The sequence below is a fragment of the Solanum tuberosum genome, unplaced genomic scaffold (assembly GCF_000226075.1).
Source record: "Solanum tuberosum cultivar DM 1-3 516 R44 unplaced genomic scaffold, SolTub_3.0 scf00026, whole genome shotgun sequence".
Taxonomy (NCBI): Eukaryota; Viridiplantae; Streptophyta; class Magnoliopsida; order Solanales; family Solanaceae; genus Solanum; species Solanum tuberosum.
Window position 1 is genome coordinate 2,155,380 of NW_006238952.1, and position 19,886 is coordinate 2,175,265.

General features: G+C 34.7%; 1 protein-coding gene across 5 annotated transcripts; it reads right to left on the minus strand.

The window, feature by feature from the left end:
- Positions 1 to 1,754: 1,754 nt before the first annotated feature.
- Positions 1,755 to 12,206, minus strand: LOC102590369 (50S ribosomal protein HLP, mitochondrial-like). 5 transcript variants are annotated; one of them, XM_015306228.1, is made up of 12 exons: positions 12,107 to 12,206; positions 10,464 to 10,514; positions 8,947 to 9,041; positions 8,181 to 8,578; positions 7,821 to 7,860; positions 6,459 to 6,921; positions 5,098 to 5,234; positions 4,536 to 4,696; positions 4,265 to 4,380; positions 3,968 to 4,194; positions 2,102 to 2,227; positions 1,755 to 2,023 (listed from the first exon to the last, which is right to left on the minus strand). In XM_015306228.1, exons 2-4 carry the CDS (start codon positions 10,498 to 10,500, stop codon positions 8,204 to 8,206), a joined length of 507 nt encoding a protein of 168 aa, XP_015161714.1. In that variant the 5' UTR covers positions 10,501 to 10,514; positions 12,107 to 12,206; the 3' UTR covers positions 1,755 to 2,023; positions 2,102 to 2,227; positions 3,968 to 4,194; positions 4,265 to 4,380; positions 4,536 to 4,696; positions 5,098 to 5,234; positions 6,459 to 6,921; positions 7,821 to 7,860; positions 8,181 to 8,203. The 5 variants fall into 5 exon arrangements, with proteins under 5 accessions (XP_015161714.1, XP_015161713.1, XP_015161712.1 ...); XM_015306227.1 differs by having other exon boundaries at positions 7,821 to 8,060; XM_015306226.1 differs by adding an exon at positions 4,976 to 5,016 and having other exon boundaries at positions 4,536 to 4,903; positions 7,821 to 8,578.
- Between the last annotated feature and the right edge of the window lie 7,680 nt (positions 12,207 to 19,886).

Here is a 19,886-nt window from a genome sequence, read left to right on the forward strand (position 1 = left end):
CTAGGTAGAATGTTCAAATTAAAAACTTACGGTACTAAATATGAAAAAAAAATCACTTTCTCAAACAGATTAAAAAAGAAAATAACACATTTAAAATTGTCCTCTTTTCTTCATTAAACAGAGGACGTACTAAATAACAATCACGGAGTAACTAGTGTTCTTATTAATGAAATCATCAGTGCCGCACAGTGTGCTAAAAATATTTTTTATTGTAGCGGCAAAGGTAGTTCAAAACTTACTTAGGGTCACGACACAAATCCTTTTATTAAAGTTTCTAGCTCTAGTACTGTTGACCATGGAGGTAGATAACAAGTTACGAATGGTTCAATTAAAATGAAGTTATTATATATCTGGATCAATGGTCTTTTGTATCAGGGGAGTTGATATATGCGGAATCAAGGTTAATAGAGAAGGTTTCTGTTATTGAAGTTGAAATTAAGGCGATTAGAATTGGTATAGACTATTGTTTACAACACGGTCTAGTACCTTTGATTATTGAAACTGATTTGGCTCAAAAGGTTCTAAATGGAATATGGGAGGTCCCTTGGTTGATAACTCTGGATGTAAGCTACATAAAGAGCTTGCTGATGAATAGAGAGGTGGAGGTGGTGCATACTTATCGAGAGGGAAACACATTAGCAGACTTTTTCACTAACTATGCTTTCGATTTTGCAGGAACACAGACACCAATTTTATAATATGCAAGAAATCCCACCGCAAGCACAAGCAATAATAGAACTGGAAAAGAACAATATGCCAAACCTAAGAATACGAAGAGTCCGAAACACTGGCTACTGGCTACAGAGCTAAATATCAGGCGGTCTGAATCGATGAAGCTAAATATACCAACAACTACAACTGAAGAAGCATAAGGGTTTTCTCAAATACCTTATTTGGCAGCCGAAAAATTGTTTTCTTTAACAGTGGTGTCAATTCCTTTGGGGTTCAATCTGTTGAGAGGATAATTTGTAAGTTGTAATAATAAGGAAATGAGAAATTTATGGACAGCAATTTAAAACTGACTCAAACCACTTGCTCTAGAATAACTATGTCACATTCATGTTGAAGAAGTCTTCATTGGTGGTGAATCATGATATCTGTGAGAATTTTTGATGTCCAGATGATTACAAGCTGAACATGGAAGGTGTTTGTAGATTGTTACTGGTGGTCGGAGGTGCTGTTGGGTGTGGATGTCGCCGGCGCAGCAGATGGAGCTGAGGAGTTTCTTGTCTGTTATTAGATTTCTTTCCCTTTCTGATTTAGAACATTGCCATTTGGGCTTTTCCGGGTCAAGGCCACTTTTGGGCCTGGAACATTGTATATTGCATTCTGTTGCTTTTGTTAATAAAAGGCCCATTTTTGGGCAACTTTCAATTAAAATAAAATAAAACATATGGATCTTAGGAATCCATCAAATTTTAAAATTTCAATGAATTTAACGATAAGAACCTAAAAATTGAATATATGAAGGCTGGAGGTAGCACTTTGGTTTTGCAGAATACAACACCCCATGTGGTTGGAATGGCAGGTGAACAAGCAGTGGCACTAAGAATATCAGGGAACAAAACAGCATTTTACAATTGCAGCTTCTACGGAAGCCAAGACACACTTTATGATCACAAGGGACTTCACTATTTCAACAATTGTTTCATTCAAGGCTCTGTTGATTTCATCTTTGGCTATGGTAGATCCCTATATGAGGTCAGTTGCATTTTAACTTATATAGACATCGTCCTTCTCTATTGTCTAAAATATGCCATGAAAAGTTACATTTCTTTCATGTACCTTATGTGAACATGAGATGCTTTGTGCACTAAGCTGTCAATTGTCCCAAATGTAATTACATTTTTATATTACTAGGTAAGAGTTGCCCGTGCAGTATTCAAATATGTAGATATAGTTATATATAGATATTATAAATATGGTTGGCAGTTGTTTTGTTGGTTGTCATGGCTGACGCTTACATTGGATATTTACATAATGTGGCATTTTGGCCCTTATTCAGCGTTATTCAGCACCAGATCTGTGAAATAAGAGGGAAAGATGAATTTAGTGTGTAGTTATGGAGAGGAGTAAATGTGTGATGGGAAGATTTAAGTACCTGACAGTTTGCAAGAAGCAGCAACAAAGTCCACGCTATCAACAGCAAAAGTGTCCGCCATCAACATTTGTAGTAGTTGAGTAGACAAAAGGGTGGTGCCAGCCATATCGCAAAAAGTAGTATATACTACATTGATAACAAAAGGAGAAAACATCAGTTGTTGAAGAAATAGAGTGTTGAAAAAATATATGCTAAGTTGCAATAAGGTGAGTATCCTGTAGGTTGTCATCCAAATCTAGGCATAATTCTGAGGAAACATGGGTCCAAAAAACAAAAGAAAAAGCAAATGAAAGTGTACATATTGAACAAAATATCAACAAGCATGTGGGTCATGGAGAGTACATCCCCTCCCTCCTTGTATAATCAATGTTCTGATGAGACTACAAGTTGCTGAGCCAAGTTACTGAAAAGCAATATGTGAACAATTACGTCAACGAACAATGACAGTTTTAGAGTTAATGAATCCTCAAGGCATTGTCCTCCTCTTTACCACTAGAGAAAAGACTCACTGGACAAGTTAGGTACCTATACTATGCACAACATTTTGTTCAGCTCAAAACTCTGAAGCTTCACACCGCTCTATACACATGTTTCACAATCTAAAACCACTTTGATACCTTTAAAATTCTCTGTCTCGATGTACTTCATGCATCTTCCATAATCAGACGTCAATCCTACTGTAACAGCGTAACACTTCTTTACGGAATGATTAAATCAAATTCACAAACCTAGCATCATGGTAGACATACTTATTGAAAATGTTAAGGTAAAGTTGCTCCTTTTCCTTCAAATACTCAAGTAACACCCTTGAGCCTAGATAAAGTAAAGGAAGATTATTGCAACATGTGACACAAACACACTCCTAAATCAATAGAACAGAAAAAGGAAAACTTAGCCTCTTAATTCACTCCACAAACATCTCTCATGCGAAGGCAATGATTATAGGAATAAGACCATTAATCAAGTGAAAACCAACCTGCATTCCCAATAGAAATATCTTGGTGCCATAATTTACACATATCATTTACACTCTGTTTGGATCATTGTTACCCATTGTTTCATAATGTATTGTATTGTACTCTATTGTACTGTACCGTATGGTAGATACAATGTTGTTGTATAATAACATTTTAATTGTTTGGTTTGATTGTATCGTACTGTATTGTAATTTATAAATTTACTAAAATATCCTTAATTATTCTAGGGTAGGAGGTTTGACTAGAATTAAATAATATAAGGTAAAGGGTAAATAGTATTTTGAAATATTATGTAAAGATATAATTGGAAAAAGAAATTAAGTACCAATGGAAACACACGATATCGGTTGTTCCATAAATTAGGAGTTTTCATTGTTACGTAACAACGAAATTTAACAATACAATACATTTTAAGTAACAATCAAAACAAACATTGTAGGTTTAGTAACTATACAATACAATACAATGGGTAACAATGATCCAAACAGAGTGTTAGTATCATCAAAATCCTTCATTTCTGTAAGCATTTAAACTTAACAAAAGACGAAGGCAACAAGTAAATTATTACAAAACAATAAACCCAAATAGTATTAAGGGGCCATGGAGCAACCAAATATAACAAACAAAAACTTTAGGAAAACATTAGTATAATCATATAACATAAGGTAAAAAGAATGAAATTTTAGAGAGGAACAGAAAGACTCAAAAATGCCATAGGCACAACAACAGTAGCTCTATTTCTTGTGTGTGTAGCAGCATTTTTCTTTTGGTTTTTAGGCCAGTTGAAAGTTTGTTATGTATGTTTGTATTTGACAACAGTATGTATCAAGTAATAAAAATAAATTGAATATATTGTTGGATAAAAATTGAAGTCACGTAGAGAGAATACCTTTAGTCTTCCTTTGTTTGCTTCAGCTTGCGTTTGCTGCTTTCTGGAGTTGTTGGTGCAGTGAGTGGCAATGGCAGGTTGCTAGCAATATCTTCTTCAGTGATTGACATGATGAACAATTTTGCTGAAGATGCATCCTTGTGTTTTGCGAACAGCTTCTTCATTTGGATAGTGAATGTCTTCCCTAGCAGCTTGTGTTGCACGGGTATGAGTGGCAACAATTGTTTCTGAAAGATGAAAGGAAATCATGTATGATAGATTTTTAAGCAAGAAGCAAGAGGCTGTAGAGTGTTTTACCTTGATGCAACGTATTTCATGAATTTGTGAGAGACGGTAGTTCTTCTCCAATTTTGTATGAAATCATAGCTGTTGTTGAACCAGTACCATCTTGGATGGTTACTTCAAACTGGCATCTGTTACGGAAGCAAAACTCAATATGTTTATGTTCGGAAAGAACTTTTTTAATTGAAAATTGTTATTTAGTTAGCAACAAATTAGTTCAACTGGAGGAGAAGTAAAAAATATATTAACAATTGTATATCCAGATAAGATAAGGATATGTGTATACCTGGGTGTGAGATGTGTTGATCGACAGCAAGTTGTACAATAGAATCTACTCTGTGACCAATTCCTTGGAAAGATTTGCTTGCAGTCGGAGCAGAGTAAAACACAGAATCGTTGAGTTTCATTGGATATTAACAATTGAGCTTGCACATGGAATATTTGGCCCTGGGAATATACATGAAATGGTAAATTGTATTAACAGTTTAATCTATAAAATAAATTTAAGATGTAGATGATATAAGTTCCAAAGATTGTTGCTGGATATTGACAATAGGCACGATGTGTTCTTCAAATGGCACAAACAAAAGAGATCCTGTAGCTGTGGTGCTTTTTGTTGTGTATGTGCTAAGAAGTGGTTTTATTTCATTGGACCTGTATGTAAGTTAAAAATGTTAAGATGTGAACTCATATATTTATTCATTGAAAGGGGTGTATTTTGAATACCATGTCTTTAGTTTGATAGCTTGTGGGTACGGGGGATCAATCTGGATTGTTGAGTAGTTGGTGTTAATTTGAGTAATATGTGTTTCAGCATGGGAGATATTGTTAGTATGTCTGAATTTTACCTGAAGACGATTTTGGTTTGGCCACTTTTCTGGCAAGAATTACTGGGAAATCTTGAAGTTCTTTCAGATGTTTGAGAAGTTTATTCCCATAAAGGTCTATGAATTCTTCCCAGAGAGTGAGTTTTGTTGGTTTTTTCCTGTTTACATAGAAAAAAAGATAAATAGTGTTATAATAGATCCTAGCTTACATAGATACAAGCTGAAATGGAAAAAAGTTTACGGAAGAAAGTTTTTTTGAGAAAAGGGTGCTACAATTGTTGCTTAAGCAGCAGTGTAGAATTTGGTTGCAAGGCATTTTGATAAGCATTTTGATTTCTATTACATTTCTGAATTGCCAGAGAGTGGTAGGCACAACATCATGTGACAGCCAATTTAAAAAACATCAAGTAAATCTTTCATTGCCGTGATTTTGCAGACAACTATTTAGAGCTAAAACTTTTCTCATAAAAAGTAACAGAGTAACAACATTAAACAAAAGAAAGTAAAGAAGACTTTTGAATCTAGTGGAGACAAACTGTCGTGAGCTTCAGATAAACAGGTGAGATTCTTAGTTGGCATCAACCCATAGAAAACATACAAGGAAAGATCAAGGTGATGAAGGTCAAGTGATTCACTTTTTGAAAGAGCAAAGGATTAACTTTATTTTAAAAAGAGAACATTGAAATACAGAAGTCTCTAGCCTCTTTTATCAAAGAACAGACGTGGCATAAATGTCTGAATTAGGTATATTTCAGGCATGGTTGTTATTTCATTACTTGTGTTGTCGTGTTCTGCTCTAACAGAAGGTTGTTTGTATATGAATTGATCAGCATTGTTACAAGTCGGACAAGCTATTTAGAAGTGTGTCAATTCACAATGCTAAACTTATTATCAGAGAATTTTGAATAATGTCTTAATCTAATTTACTACTTTACTTGAGGGTTCTATTGGTCTCAACTGTTCAGCGTTAGATTCTCGATGAAAAGAAAGAATAAGAAAGACTCTATTTCCAAAACATCTTTTAGTGCTCTTCAACCAAAGAAAGAACCAAAAAACTCCTCTTTATATTTTGAGTTGCTTCTTTTCTTTGTGCTACTCCTATCTCTGTATTTAGGCATAACCTACTACTACAGTAGTACTGGAGAGTAACCAAAATGTAGCAGTACGTAAATAATATAGGATGAACAAACGATTCTAACCATTTATATAATATTTATGTGTATATATATAGATTTTGTGTGCATTTAGCCAGCAAAAATATTCAAGAAAAATGCATGATCAGTTATAATTTGTAAAGGGAAGATAAAACAGTTGGTATAGCTAAAGGAAAAGATGATCAAAATTTTCAGTTTTGAAAAGTTTGGAAGTAAAATTGTACTTACTGATAGTCGATGATGATGAATTCATGAATTCTGCTCCCATTTGAGGCATATGATGGAGGGCTACCATTTATCACGAAGGCAAGAATATCTCGCAGAAGGTAAAGAGTTTTAACAAGTTAGAGTAGTTATGAAAAATGGATAATATGTGTCGTAAGTATAGTGTAAAGATATGTTGAGAGGTACCAAATTCGAAGCCTATAGCTTGATAGTCGAAACTGTCAAACGATGTACCTTTTAGCAGCGTTGGTGGCAACAATGGTGGTTCAGGGGGTATAACCTGTTCTATTGGTTCAACAATTGTGCCCTTATCAATTGTCCAGGTGAATTCATGAAGAAGATTTCCGTAAGCCTTGGTTGATTCAGTGACATACGCCATTGATAGCAAATATGTTTGGAAAGGAACAAACTCTCTTTCATAATGTGTGATATCTTTACCGTACATGGTAACTTGTATTTGAGTTTCCTATTAGAAAATTAGTTAAGTTAGAAAAATATAAGGTAACAGAAATAAGAGATAGTATAGATATTCAAAGTTCATGATTTTGCAGATTACTATTTAGAGGTAAAACTTTTCTTACAAAAAGCAACACAATAACATTAAACAAAAGAAAGTGAAGAAGACTTTTGAATCTAATGAAGACAAACTGTTATGAGCTCCAGAAAAACAAGGGAGATTCTCAGTTGGAGCAGCTTACATGAACCCACAGAGGACAGACAGTCAACCAAGTTGCTGGCCATGCAAAATGATCTAGAAAGCTAAGGTGCCTTTCAAGGTGACATTGCAAAGAGACAGTAAAACTTTGGCAGATTTTCATGAATATAAGGGGCATCAGTTGGTCTATGCCAGAAAACATAAAGGAAAGCAGTTTATTCTGAGCATTTTAAGTTTTTCCTGTGGGTCTATAAAATTAGTTGACAGATGAAAGCCTTAGGTAACAGTGGTTTCGAAGCAGCAATTGAATTTCTTAAATGGATTGGTATCCATACGGATTTTAAACAAACACAGCTAAAAGGTATATATTACAAAAACCCAGAAAATTGATTGAAAAGAGTTTCTATAAAGAAAACCCAACTAAAATAAACCACAAAACACAACAAAAATTTACTACATGTGAGAAAACACAACAAAAATCTCAAACGGGAATTCAAAACAGAACACGGAAACCATAATCACCCAGCCAAAATTGAAAGCATATCGATTAAAATTATTGGAATAACATGGAAAAAGAAGCAAATTTTCACACACCCAAATCAAATTTGGTATATTCACACACCTAGATCAAATTTGGTTCCCGAACTTCAATTTTGAGGAAAAGAAAGATGATGCAAGAAAAACTCTATGAAAACCTCGAAGAGTCTTACCTAGATGGAATGCTGAAGGAAACAGCAGAACCTTGATGTGCTGGAGTATAAACGATGAAACACACAAAGTGAGGTGTAATTTGATAACGCAGGAGGAAGACACGTAGCTATAACAGATACGTGAAAAGACAGAAATACCCTTTACAGCAATGAAGCAGGCATGTTGAAACAAGTCTTTCTAGTATGAACAATACACTAATGATTTGCGGAATTCCAGCCCATCCAAAAATAAAGAAATGCCTAATCCACATTGCAAAAGTAAGAAATTTGATTGGAAAACAACAGGTTCCTACAAATACAATAAATTCAAAATGTCTTCCAATCAGCTCGCGCGAATGAATAATCATTGAGTAGAGGTACCTAACAACCAAGAGGCTGAAACATTAGGCGATATGCTCTGCAAGACTAAGAATCTTAACATGCTTCTTTTTCCTCAACTCATGGGGCACTGGACCAAAAACTCTGGTTCCAATGGGTTCACCATGCTTGTTGATGAGTACCACGGCATTGTCATCAAACTTTACTTCGCTCCCATCACAGCGGCCCCTTGGCATAGCAGCACGAACAACAACACCATAATGCACTTCTCCTTTCTTCACCTTACCACCTGGCTGAGCTTCCTTCACTGAGCAAACTATGGTGTCTCCTAATCTTGCTCCTTTCTTTCCCTTTAGTGCTTGGATGCACGCCACTCTCTTTGCACCTGAATTGTCTACCACTTTCAGACTCGTCCTCATTTGTATGAAAGTTCTTTGTTGCTGAAAGGACCAAAAACAAGTGAAAAACTTTACAATCATTGTAACAAGAGACAATTCAAATACTACTCAATTAGCAGAGTCAACTCATAAGTTTCAAGACCTTTATCATAGCAACTCAGCCATGTGATGTTATTAAGTTGTTTCCTTTGATAAAAATAAGCATTTGAAATTTTTTATCAGTAATAAGAGGGGTTTATCATAATGTGAGGTATGATTTATGAATGATGTAGCTTGCAATATTATATAATATCATGCGTTGACAAAATGCACGCAACATCCAAATTTCATGCTCAATGACTGATTAAGATTGCAAACTGGAAAAAGATTAGGGTATTGGGGGTGAGAATTAAACAGCATAGCAGATGAACCTGGAATAACAAATGATTGCACATCATCTCGTGTGTTGATCTCATTAAACCATCAGCATTGTTGCAAAGACCACTGAACAATGAACGACCCACTGCTGCAAATTCATCATAAATTTTTTAAAGCACAGGTCATGCATATAGACAAGAAAATAAGGAAGAGCTGATGATTAGGCAATGTGGATAGCACAGGAAGGCAGTTGATTCAATGAGCTGGTACATGGAGCGTAGTATCCAGTTGCAGTTGCTAACGGGCTTCGTAATGTACATAAAACCATCAATATTGGATTAACCATTTCCACAAAATTGTCTAAGTGCAAAATTTGTTGGTGACTTTATGGCTGATAAAAATCACACTACCTTCTTTTTCCAAATTGAATTATCATGTTCAACTTTAAAATGATTAAATAAGCTTATAGGTGTAGAAGTTTCACACTACAACTTTGAGACCAAGTATCAGTTAAATTTTTTTCCTTTAAGAACATTAAAAAGAAACAAGAATGAAAAGCTGTATCAAGTAGAAAAAACGAGTCCATAAACATCATTTAGGACAATGAGGGTATACCACTTGGAATGGAGCAAATTGATTCAGCAGAAGTCTTATTCACACAAGAGAATAAATCTCCAATGATCCAGACTTTACAGTAAATGGGTAAAGTCCCTCCCTTTACAACTATAAATCTAAGCTCTACTTGCTATGCTGTAAAGAATGAAGATGACATTCACTGCTCAAAGATTTTGATACCAAACCCCACTGAATGAGTAGATTAGTCGGTAATAGTGACGAATGCACTACTTAATCGCTTCTCTGGTTCCAATGGAAAAATTCCAGAGAAAGAAAAAGGGAAAAATGGTCCAACATGTAACTACTCCCTCTTACCCAATTTATATGGTGGCCCTTTTTGCTTTTCGACATCCAAACTATGTAAACTTTGACCTCACTTTAAAATGTATTTCTTTGTAATGTTGACATGAGAAGAATTGCAATTTGTGGTTCATATAGTTTGTGAATATAAATTATAATTATAAAATGTTGAGTTGATCTAATCCAATCACAGCTTAGTCATACTCTCAGGATACAGAAAGTGCCATACAAATATTGGGGGGGGGGGGGGGGGTAATACATTATATCACTAGAGACAAAACATGTAGTTCCTGTTTATGAGCTGCTCCGTGCAAGAAATATAAAATGAGTTTGTTGTGTGGAGAATAACTAGAACATGTACATGCAAAACCTAATCTGAGTTCATTAGACCATCCACCAATGAGCAAAGATGTAAACTGCCTTTCTGCAGATCAAAAAATGGAGTATCCCGGCCTGTAATTACTCTTTTACACTCCTCTTTTCATTAGTTTATCTGCCTGAAACAACATCCCCTTTTCCCATGAGGCAGGGGGGAGAGAGAATATCATTGGCATTTTAATATATTATCATTGAAAAAGAATGAGAGTCACACATCTCACACAAATGTATATCATACCGCTCCATATTAGCAATCAAAGCAAGTAAAGCCCCTTACCACGAACCAACCGACAAGAAGAAGACGACGCAGCCATATTTGTTAAAGATTCTGTGATAGGAATGAGAAAGTCAGATACGATATAACCCACGAATAAACATAACACAAGCATTACAAAATTAGAACACCAGTTCTACCAATAGGTGTAAACAATATTCAAATAGATTAAGTGTAATTAATAATCAAATTATGTGAAGTACAGTAGTAAGCCAGTAACATGTGATACAGTGATCGGGGAAAGAAAGTAGAGAGAGAAAGAAAGGGAAAAAATAGCTTTCATTTCACGGAATATACATTATTTACTATTATTTCTGCTCCAAATAATAATTCAATCTCTTTATTTCTTTCATTTCACGGAATATACATTATTCTTGAACCTTTTACTTGTTTATTTACTATTATTTCTGCTCCAAATAGACGAATGAATGGATCCTTGTTTTTATTTCTGTCAATTTTGCATAAAACTGGGTTGTGTATAATTATTGCATAAAAATCAAATAGCTAAGGTTGCCGGATTTGGGATTGAAAATAGTAAAACTTTCGCCTTTCTTCAAACTAGTTTAGGACGAAATGATGCCTCAAAAAGTACTAACATCTCACCAATTTGTACTACCATTAATACAACTAAAACCCAGAAAAAAAAATACTGATGTGAAGATTAATACTTACTAGCATAAGAGATAGTAGAAAGATGAATTGATAACTGATATTGTCGATGGTTGTTCTCTGCTTTCTTTTGAGGATACAAAGCTCTCTGGTTTACTACTGTTAATTTTCTCTCTTTTTCCCTCTTAGTTTTTTCTTTTAGCTTCGTCTGTCTAATTTTTTTCCTTAAAAGAATGTAAAAAATACAAGATACTTTTAAAAATTGTTTTCCCAACTAGACATAGGAAATTGTATCCTCCTATATACTCCTTTTGTTCACTTGTACTTGTCATCAATTTGACTAATTTTTTATGTGTACATCTTCACAGATCTAATCAATTAACATATTAGAAATACAAACCTAACCATCACTATATAGCTTATGTAGAAACCAATTGACAAAACTAAACAAACAAAAATACAACACTCCTTCTCTAAAATTTCTTATATGAAATAAACAGCTTTCAAATCATAAAAGCATAGAGATGTAAAACTCTAGCATTGAGATATAAATCTCTATCCTGACAATAAAAAGACTTTGAAAACATACAGGCATTAAGATATAAATCTCTATTCTGACAATACAACACGAACGACTTTGAAACCATACCAGCATTGAGATATAAAGTTCTATCCTGGAGATTCGAAATGAACGGGACTTTGACATATAAAATCTAGTCTAGCTACTTCAATTATTTCATCAGTGAAATCGCAGAAACATTACTATATTACAGATATTTAAGCATTGGCCGTTCGTTCTTTATTAATATCTACTACTTCAGCAATCAAATGACAAACCTCAATTGCATTAATTCATGTACTTATCATCAAAGGAGTAAAATGCAATAGAAACATATAGAACATTGTCAGGTATCATATCCTTCGGTTTACTATGATTATCATACTTGCAAGACGCCGCTAAAAACGAAATTGAAATTTGGCATATAATTGAAGAGAAGTCAGTATGAAGAGGTAAGAAAAATGGATGAGAAGAGTACCTCTGAGCGTTCGGCTATGGCGGACAGATCTGCGAGGGTGCCGGAATCACTTGCTCTGACAGAAGATAAAAACCCTATGTTTGGAGAGTTAAATTATTATTATTATTATTATTTTATTACCCTATTTTAATAAGCCAACAAGGCTTGGACGAACACAGCATCTATTAATTGTACCAAAAGTAGTATGAGTAGTACCCTTTAGTGAATTTATGACGACACGTGTAGTTGAATAAATTACTCTAGTCTTCTCTCAATGAAACCTTTTTAGGAACTATTCTCTATTTCTCCTCCTCCCTTTCTATTACCCTAATTAAGCTAGATCTTCAATGTTTTAGCCATTTAGACTTTGTTACTTACTGTATTAATTTTGTTGGGCTTATTTCACAAATTTCTTTCTTAATTAAACTTATTTACCATCTTTGTTTGTTGGGTATTAAAGGTTCCCCGACAAATACTTTAGTTTTTCTATTTTTTTGTAATTCCTTGTGGCAATCGCTGCTGCAGATTTTTTCCCATTTAACTGTTGTTAGTTTCTGGTGAGTTTTCTTTTTTTTCAATATTGTGTTGTTCTATATATTGGACATATATATGTAATCTTATCTTTCTCATATTTGATGGTTTGCTGGGTATTTATATTTCCCACTTTCAGTGTTGGATATTTGTGGTTTCTCTGTTGATAGTGAGATGATGATTGATGTTATGTTTTTTCTTTTTTTTAAAAAAAATAATTGATGTTATGTTTCTTCTCTCTCTGTTTATAGATAAGTGATGACTTTAAGGTGTTTGATAATATGCCAAAGCGATTGGATATTTTTCTATTTTCTTATTTTTACCCACACTTTATCCGCAACATACTTCTCTATCAGTCCATTATGTATTTTCTACTTGTGTATTACTAAAGGAATAATAAACGGGCCGGATGAGACGTTGTGCGGTTTGAATTAATTGGGCCTAACTCGAATTAACAGCCCATTCTGTTTTTGTTTTGTATATTTTCGAGGCCCAATGTTTCTACCTAGCCCATCATGTTTATTGGTCAAACATACTGAATAATGGATAAATATTGAAAGTTCCATTTGTATATAACGGTTAGAGTTAAGTAGGTATTAACAATATAGAAATCAATTATGAAAATTTTTATGTATTATTTTTTATAGATATTAATAATAGAAATATTAGTTATGAGAAAATACATGTATAAGATTTAGCTATTCATATATTAATTATTTTATCATATGTCATGCATAAAATATACTACTATAAATGGCATACTTTGATCAGATGAAGTTAAAAAGAGAAATCCCTTTCTCCACAAACATCAGTGTCATGGCTAAGTATACAAGCCCAATTTTCTACAAAGGCAGCAACATATTATATAAAGAGATTAAATCATATTGACAAGTCTTATAGAAATGTCAAAGAAGACAATTCATCATAGTTTAATTTCTCAATCTAAGTGTGATAAACGGACGTCATTAGAATAATAAGACAAGTAATTATCCAAATAGTTGAGTATAAATCCAAATGCAAAGGTAGATAAGAGGACTAAACTGTTTTTATAAGGTGAAGGAAGACAAGACATCACGATTCTGTGGAAAAAATGATTTGCTGAGGCGGAAAAAAAAGATAACAAATTTCTACCAAGATTATTGGAAGTTCTAACTAATAAGAAGCCTATAATGAACCTAAAAATGGGATAAAAAATCTAGTAGAAATTACTTATGTTTTGAAATCCCGTTATAAGTTCTGATGGCAAAGTCATACTTTACTCGATTATATTTTATTGGAATTGAGATAATACTAGCAGAGAAATTTGACTAGACCTTTTTGTTTCCGAAGTAACTCTCATCAACTAGTACTAGTTTGATGTCAACCTTTAGGAGTAATTCATGAGATTGCATGGTTAAATCTATATTCACCATAATTTTTTAATCAAAGCAATTAGGCATGATAAACAGCAGCCATAAAAAAAAACAGGACAAATAATGCAATGTAGTGGTTGGTAAAGAGAACATATATCACTTCTCAACAGACACTATTGAGATATAGAATGGTCAAGTTGTTAGGTTGTTAACTTTCTGTTATTAGGTTGTTAACTTTCTGTTAGGTTGTTAACTTTCTGTTATTCATTCTGTTAAAGGCATGTGATCCATGTGTGAGTTAGAGATAGAATAATTGATGAGAAATTCCTTTATATAGGTTCAGTTCTATTCTGTAAAAGATCAATTGATTGAAATGAAAATTTGCCATTAGTAACAATGTGAATTTGTTCTAGAAAGCTCTCAATTCAGTTCGAGTAGTTAGATTACAAAAGTTTTCATGGTATCAGAGCAGGCGATCGAAAGTCTGTAACACTGCAACAATGGTGAATAACTCAGATACATCAGAAATTGATCCACAAATCGATCACAATCATCATTTGCATCTACAGTCATCTGATACCCCTGGTGTTGCCTTAATTCCAATGAAGCTACAGGTCCAGAGAATTATGGACTGTGGAATAGATCAATGCGCCTTGCACTACAAGTCAAAAACAAACTTGGATTTGTTGATGACACCTGTGTTAAGAGCACGTACAAAGGAGATTTGGTAATCAGATGGGAAAGGTGTGATGCAGTTGTGTTATCGTGGATCAGTGCAACAGTAGCACCAGAGTTGTTAACCAGCATTGTGTATGCATCGAGTGCGAGGAAGATCTGGAGCGACTTCAAGGAGAGGTTTGATAAATCTAACTTGACTAGAATTTTTCATTTGTGGAATTTTTCATGAGTTGAATTCTTATGTTGAGCACATTAGACAACAGAGGTTATTGCAATTTTTAGTAGGATTAAATGAGAGCTATGCTCAAGTCAGGAGTTCAATTCTGCTTGGTTCACCAGTCCCCAAGTGTGAATCAAGCTTATGCAATGGCTATTCAAGAGGAAAGCCAAAGGAAGCTAGGTTTGATGGAAGAAGGAAATGATCCAATGACTATGCTAGCAGGAAGAGGTTCGAGATTCAATAATCAGCCACAAAATTCTCAGTATCCACCTAATACTTCTCAGTCCAAGAAAAATCAAGGTCATGTCTCACAAGGAAGGAAATCCGGTGTGATCTGTGAACACTGTGGATACAAAGGCCATACAAAAGAGACTTGCTACAGGATTGTAGGTTTCCTACTGATTTCAAAAGCAAAAGGAGAGTGTCTACTGATGAGGATATCATGTCTCATGCTCATGTATCAACAGCTAAAGCTGGCTCATCTACTTCAGGAGGAGGTACTTCTTCTCACTTCCATTTTCCAGGTGGTTATTTCACAAAGGAACACTATGATCAAGTGCTGAAGATGATGGTTTCTCAGCCCACAGGAAGTTGTAAAGCGAATGCAGTTACAGGTATGAATGTTAATCATGATAATGTGAATGTAGCAAATTTGAAGTGGATCATTGATTCTGGGGCTACACATCATGTTACTTATTGTGATAAGATTCTTCATGATTGCAAACACTTAACAGAGTCAAATCCTAATAAAGTGCAAGTACCTACAGGGAATAAAATCCAAATAGATCACATTGGAAATGCAGAGATTTTAGAAAAATACAAGCTGGAAAATGTGCTACATGTGCCAGAATTCAGATTTAATATGCTGTCAGTTTCTAAGCTGACTAAGGACCTGAATTGTGTGGTGTCTTTTTATCCTAACCTATGTACAATGCAGGCTCTCAATACTGGGGAGGTGATTGGGATTGGTAAGGAAGAAGAAGGTCTTTACATTCTCAAGCATGAAGCACTCTCAGTAGCAGGAGCAGTAGTTACAAATAATAGGATGACAAATTTGAAGTTTTGGCATCTCAGATTGGGGCATCCCTCTGTGAAAGTAATGAAGCACATTTCCATTTTGAAGAATAAAGTAGATGTTAGTATACAAGAAGAATGCATGATTTGTCCTTTGGCCAAGCAATGTAGACTGAAGTTTCCTTCTAGTATAACTAAATCCAGTAGTTTGTTTCAGCTTATGCACATGGATGTCTGGGGTCCTCACCAGCATCCCACCTATGATAGAAAGCATTACTTCTTGACTATAGTTGATGACTACAGTAGATTTACATGGGTCTCTTTGTTACAGTCCAAGAAAGAAGTAGGAGCTGTATTGAAAAGTTTCTTTTGTATGATCTGTAATCAATTTAGTTGTTCAATAAAGACTGTGAGATCAGACAATGGTACTGAGTTCTTCAATAGTCAAGTTAATACTTTATTTTCTTCATTAGGCATTGTGCATCAAAGTAGTTGTCCTTATACCCCACAACAAAATGGTGTGGTTATAAGGAAACATAGACACATTTTGGAGGTAGGAAGAGCATTGAAGTTGCAATCTCATGTACCTAGTAGATTCTGGGGTGATTGTATACAAATAACAGTTTATCTTCTTAACAGATTACCTACTGGTGTTTTGGATGGACAGTCTCCTTATGAGGTGTTATTTGGGAAACCTCCTAGTATAGAACACATTAAAGTTTTTGGATGTTTGTGTTTTGCGAGTACACTGCCCAGAGGAGACAAATTTGAGGCTAGAGCAAAGAGATCAGTCTTGTTGGGTTTTTCTTCCATACAAAAAGGGTATAGACCGTATGATTTGGATACAAGAACTGTGTTCATTAGCAGGGATGTGGTCTTCAGAGAGGAGGTGTTTTCTTTCAAGCTTCTGAAGTCAGATGAGGGACCTTACCCTTTATTATCACCATTTATAGATGATGCAGGTACACATGACTATAATCAGCCCATTATGCAGCCAACATCACCTATTCTTCCTCCTACTGATGCATTAAATGAGACTGTAGTGGAACCTGCAGAAACTGAGATGATGGTGGAACCTACAGAAGCTGACCTTATACCTGTTGATGATCATGTGCATCCAGATGACATTCAACAAGACAATATTGGTCCTAGAAAGACTAGCAGAGCTATCAAACCACCAGTATGGATTAAAGACTACATTGTGCCCCAAAAGTCTCACCCTCATACCATAACTAATCATATTTGCTATGACAACATCTCTACTGATTATCAGAATTATTTACATGCATTTTCTGCAATAGTAGAGCCTCAGTCATACCATGAGGCCTCTCAAGACAAACTATGGGTTGACGCTATGCATCAAGAAATTCAGGCATTGGAAGTTAATGGTACCTGGACTATTGCAGAGTTGCCTCCTGGTGAAAAGGCCATTGGATCAAAGTGGGTGTATAAGATCAAGTATAAATCAAATGGTGAGGTAGACAGATACAAAGCTCGTTTAATTGCTAAAGGGTACACACAAAGGGAAGGTCTTGATTACCATGAGACTTTTTCTCCAGTTGCAAAGATGGTTACAATCAGGACAGTTCTTACACTGGTTGCTTCATATGGCTGGGATTTGTCTCAAATGGATGTTAATAATGCATTTTTACTAGGTGATCTCAATGAAGATATTTACATGAATCTTCCTCTTGGCTTGCAAAGACAGGGGAGAATAAAGTGTGCAAGCTGAGGAAATCATTGTATGGTTTAAAACATGCCTCTAGACAATGGAATATCAAGTTTACTGAAGCTCTGTTGGCAGCAGGGTACATTCAGAGTGCTCATGATCATTCTTTGTTCATAAGAAAAGTTGGAAGTTATCTAGTGGTAATTTGGTCTATGTAGATGATCTTTTGATCACAGGAAACAGTTCTCAATTGATTCAAGAAGCCAAAGACACTTTGAATCAGAACTTCAAGATGAAAGATTTGGGAAATCTTAGATATTTTTTGGGAATAGAAATTTTGAAATCCAAAGATGGACTCTTACTTAATCAAAGAAAGTATACATTGCAACTTATTTCAGAAGTTGGTCTGAGTGGTGCCAAAACAGTAAGCACTCCTTTAGAATTCAATCACAAACTTACTAGTCTAGAATATGATCAACATACTGGTGGTTCTAATGATCTTGAACTAGATGATGTTACACCTTATCAGAGGTTAATTGGGAAGCTGTTATATTTGACGATTACTAGGCCTGATATTTGTTTCAGTGTACAAGTTTTAAGTCAATTCATGCAGCATCCTAAAACTTCACATTGGGAAGCAGCACTAAGAGTTGTGAGATACATGAAGAGGTCTCCAGGACTTGGAGTTTTGCTGAAAAAGGGAACTGAACCCTCAAAACTCACTGGATATTGTGATTTAGATTGGGTTTCATGTCCTAATACAAGGCTATCAGTCACAGGGTACATGGTACGACTTGGAGATTCATTGATTTCTTGGAAGTCGAAAAAACAACAGACTGTCAGTCAAAGCTCTGCTGAAGCAGAATATAGAAGTTTGGCAGCTCTAGTTGTAGAGTTAGTTTGGTTAGCTGGTTTACTCAAGGAGCTACATTGTCCAGTTGCAAGTCCAATACTAGTATTCACAGACAGCAAATCAGCTATCCAAATAGCAAAGAATCCAGTGTTCCATGAGCGTACAAAACACATAGAAATTGATTGTCACTTCATCCGTGAGAAGGTGAAATCAAATTTTATCAATCCCCAATACATATGCACTGCTATGCAACCTGCTGATATCTTCACCAAGGGGTTAGGTTCTGCTCAACATCATTTCCTATTGACCAAACTTGGTGTGTTAGACGTTTTCCACCCTACAGTTTGAGGGGGAGTATTGAGATATAGAATGGTCAAGTTGTTAGGTTGTTAACTTTCTGTTATTAGGTTGTTAACTTTCTGTTAGGTTGTTAACTTTCTGTTATTCATTCTGTTAAAGGCATGTGATTCATGTGTGAGTTATAGATAGAATAATTGATGAGAAATTCATTTATATAGGTTCAGTTCTATTATGTAAAAGATCAATTGATTGAAATGAAAACTTGTCATTGGTAACAATGTGAATTTGTTCTAGAAAGCTCTCAATTCAGTTCGAGTAGTTAGATTACAAAAGTTTTCAGACACAAACAGAGCGCGCTAATCTCAATAGCAAGTGAGGTCAAGAACCTGCATTCTTGACGGGCACTTTCACTGGTATTCCAGCAGATTAAATACGTTTTGTTTCTGATCAAGTTCCCGTTGTGCGATTTTCAAATTCGAGAGCCTATCAACAACTCCCTGCATATTCATAGTGCCCAATTTCTCTGCAATTACAAGTCTACAAACTGGAAATATATGCTGAGAATAAAAGAGCAATGATGTTGAAGCTTATTAACATAAAACAATCACAAAAAATGCATCTTCATATCATTCTTCGTGTCTTTCATCGCGTTCTAGTTGGTTCCAATTTATAAACAGAATCTAAAAATTCAGTCTTATAGAACATGTCTCTTGTTTCCTTTATCTATAAATTAAACTGAGGATATAATTCAAACATATTTGTCTGTCGACTGCCATAATGGTAGAATAAATAAACACAAAGAATCAAATGGCGTTTGGAGATAGATTTTTGGGATAGTTTTTGAAAATTTATTAGCAAATATCTGTTTGGTCAGATTTTTTTTTTCAAGTTCCCAAAAATGGGCTAGAACCAGTTTGAGCCCCAACTTCCACTTACAAAATATTAAATTTTTTCTTGCATGTCCAAACATAACTTCTAATTTCAGAAATCGCAACTTCAAAAACTCAAATTTTCAACTTCAAAATCCATGCCAAAGTGGAGCGAATCAATAGTTGTTGTATCGAAAAATACCTAATTAAATCTCAAAGAAATTCAGATATTAAAGCAGACCAAATTAACATTTATGAGCACAACTGAAGTAATAAAAAAACATAACACTTAATACAAAAATTAATGAATTGAAT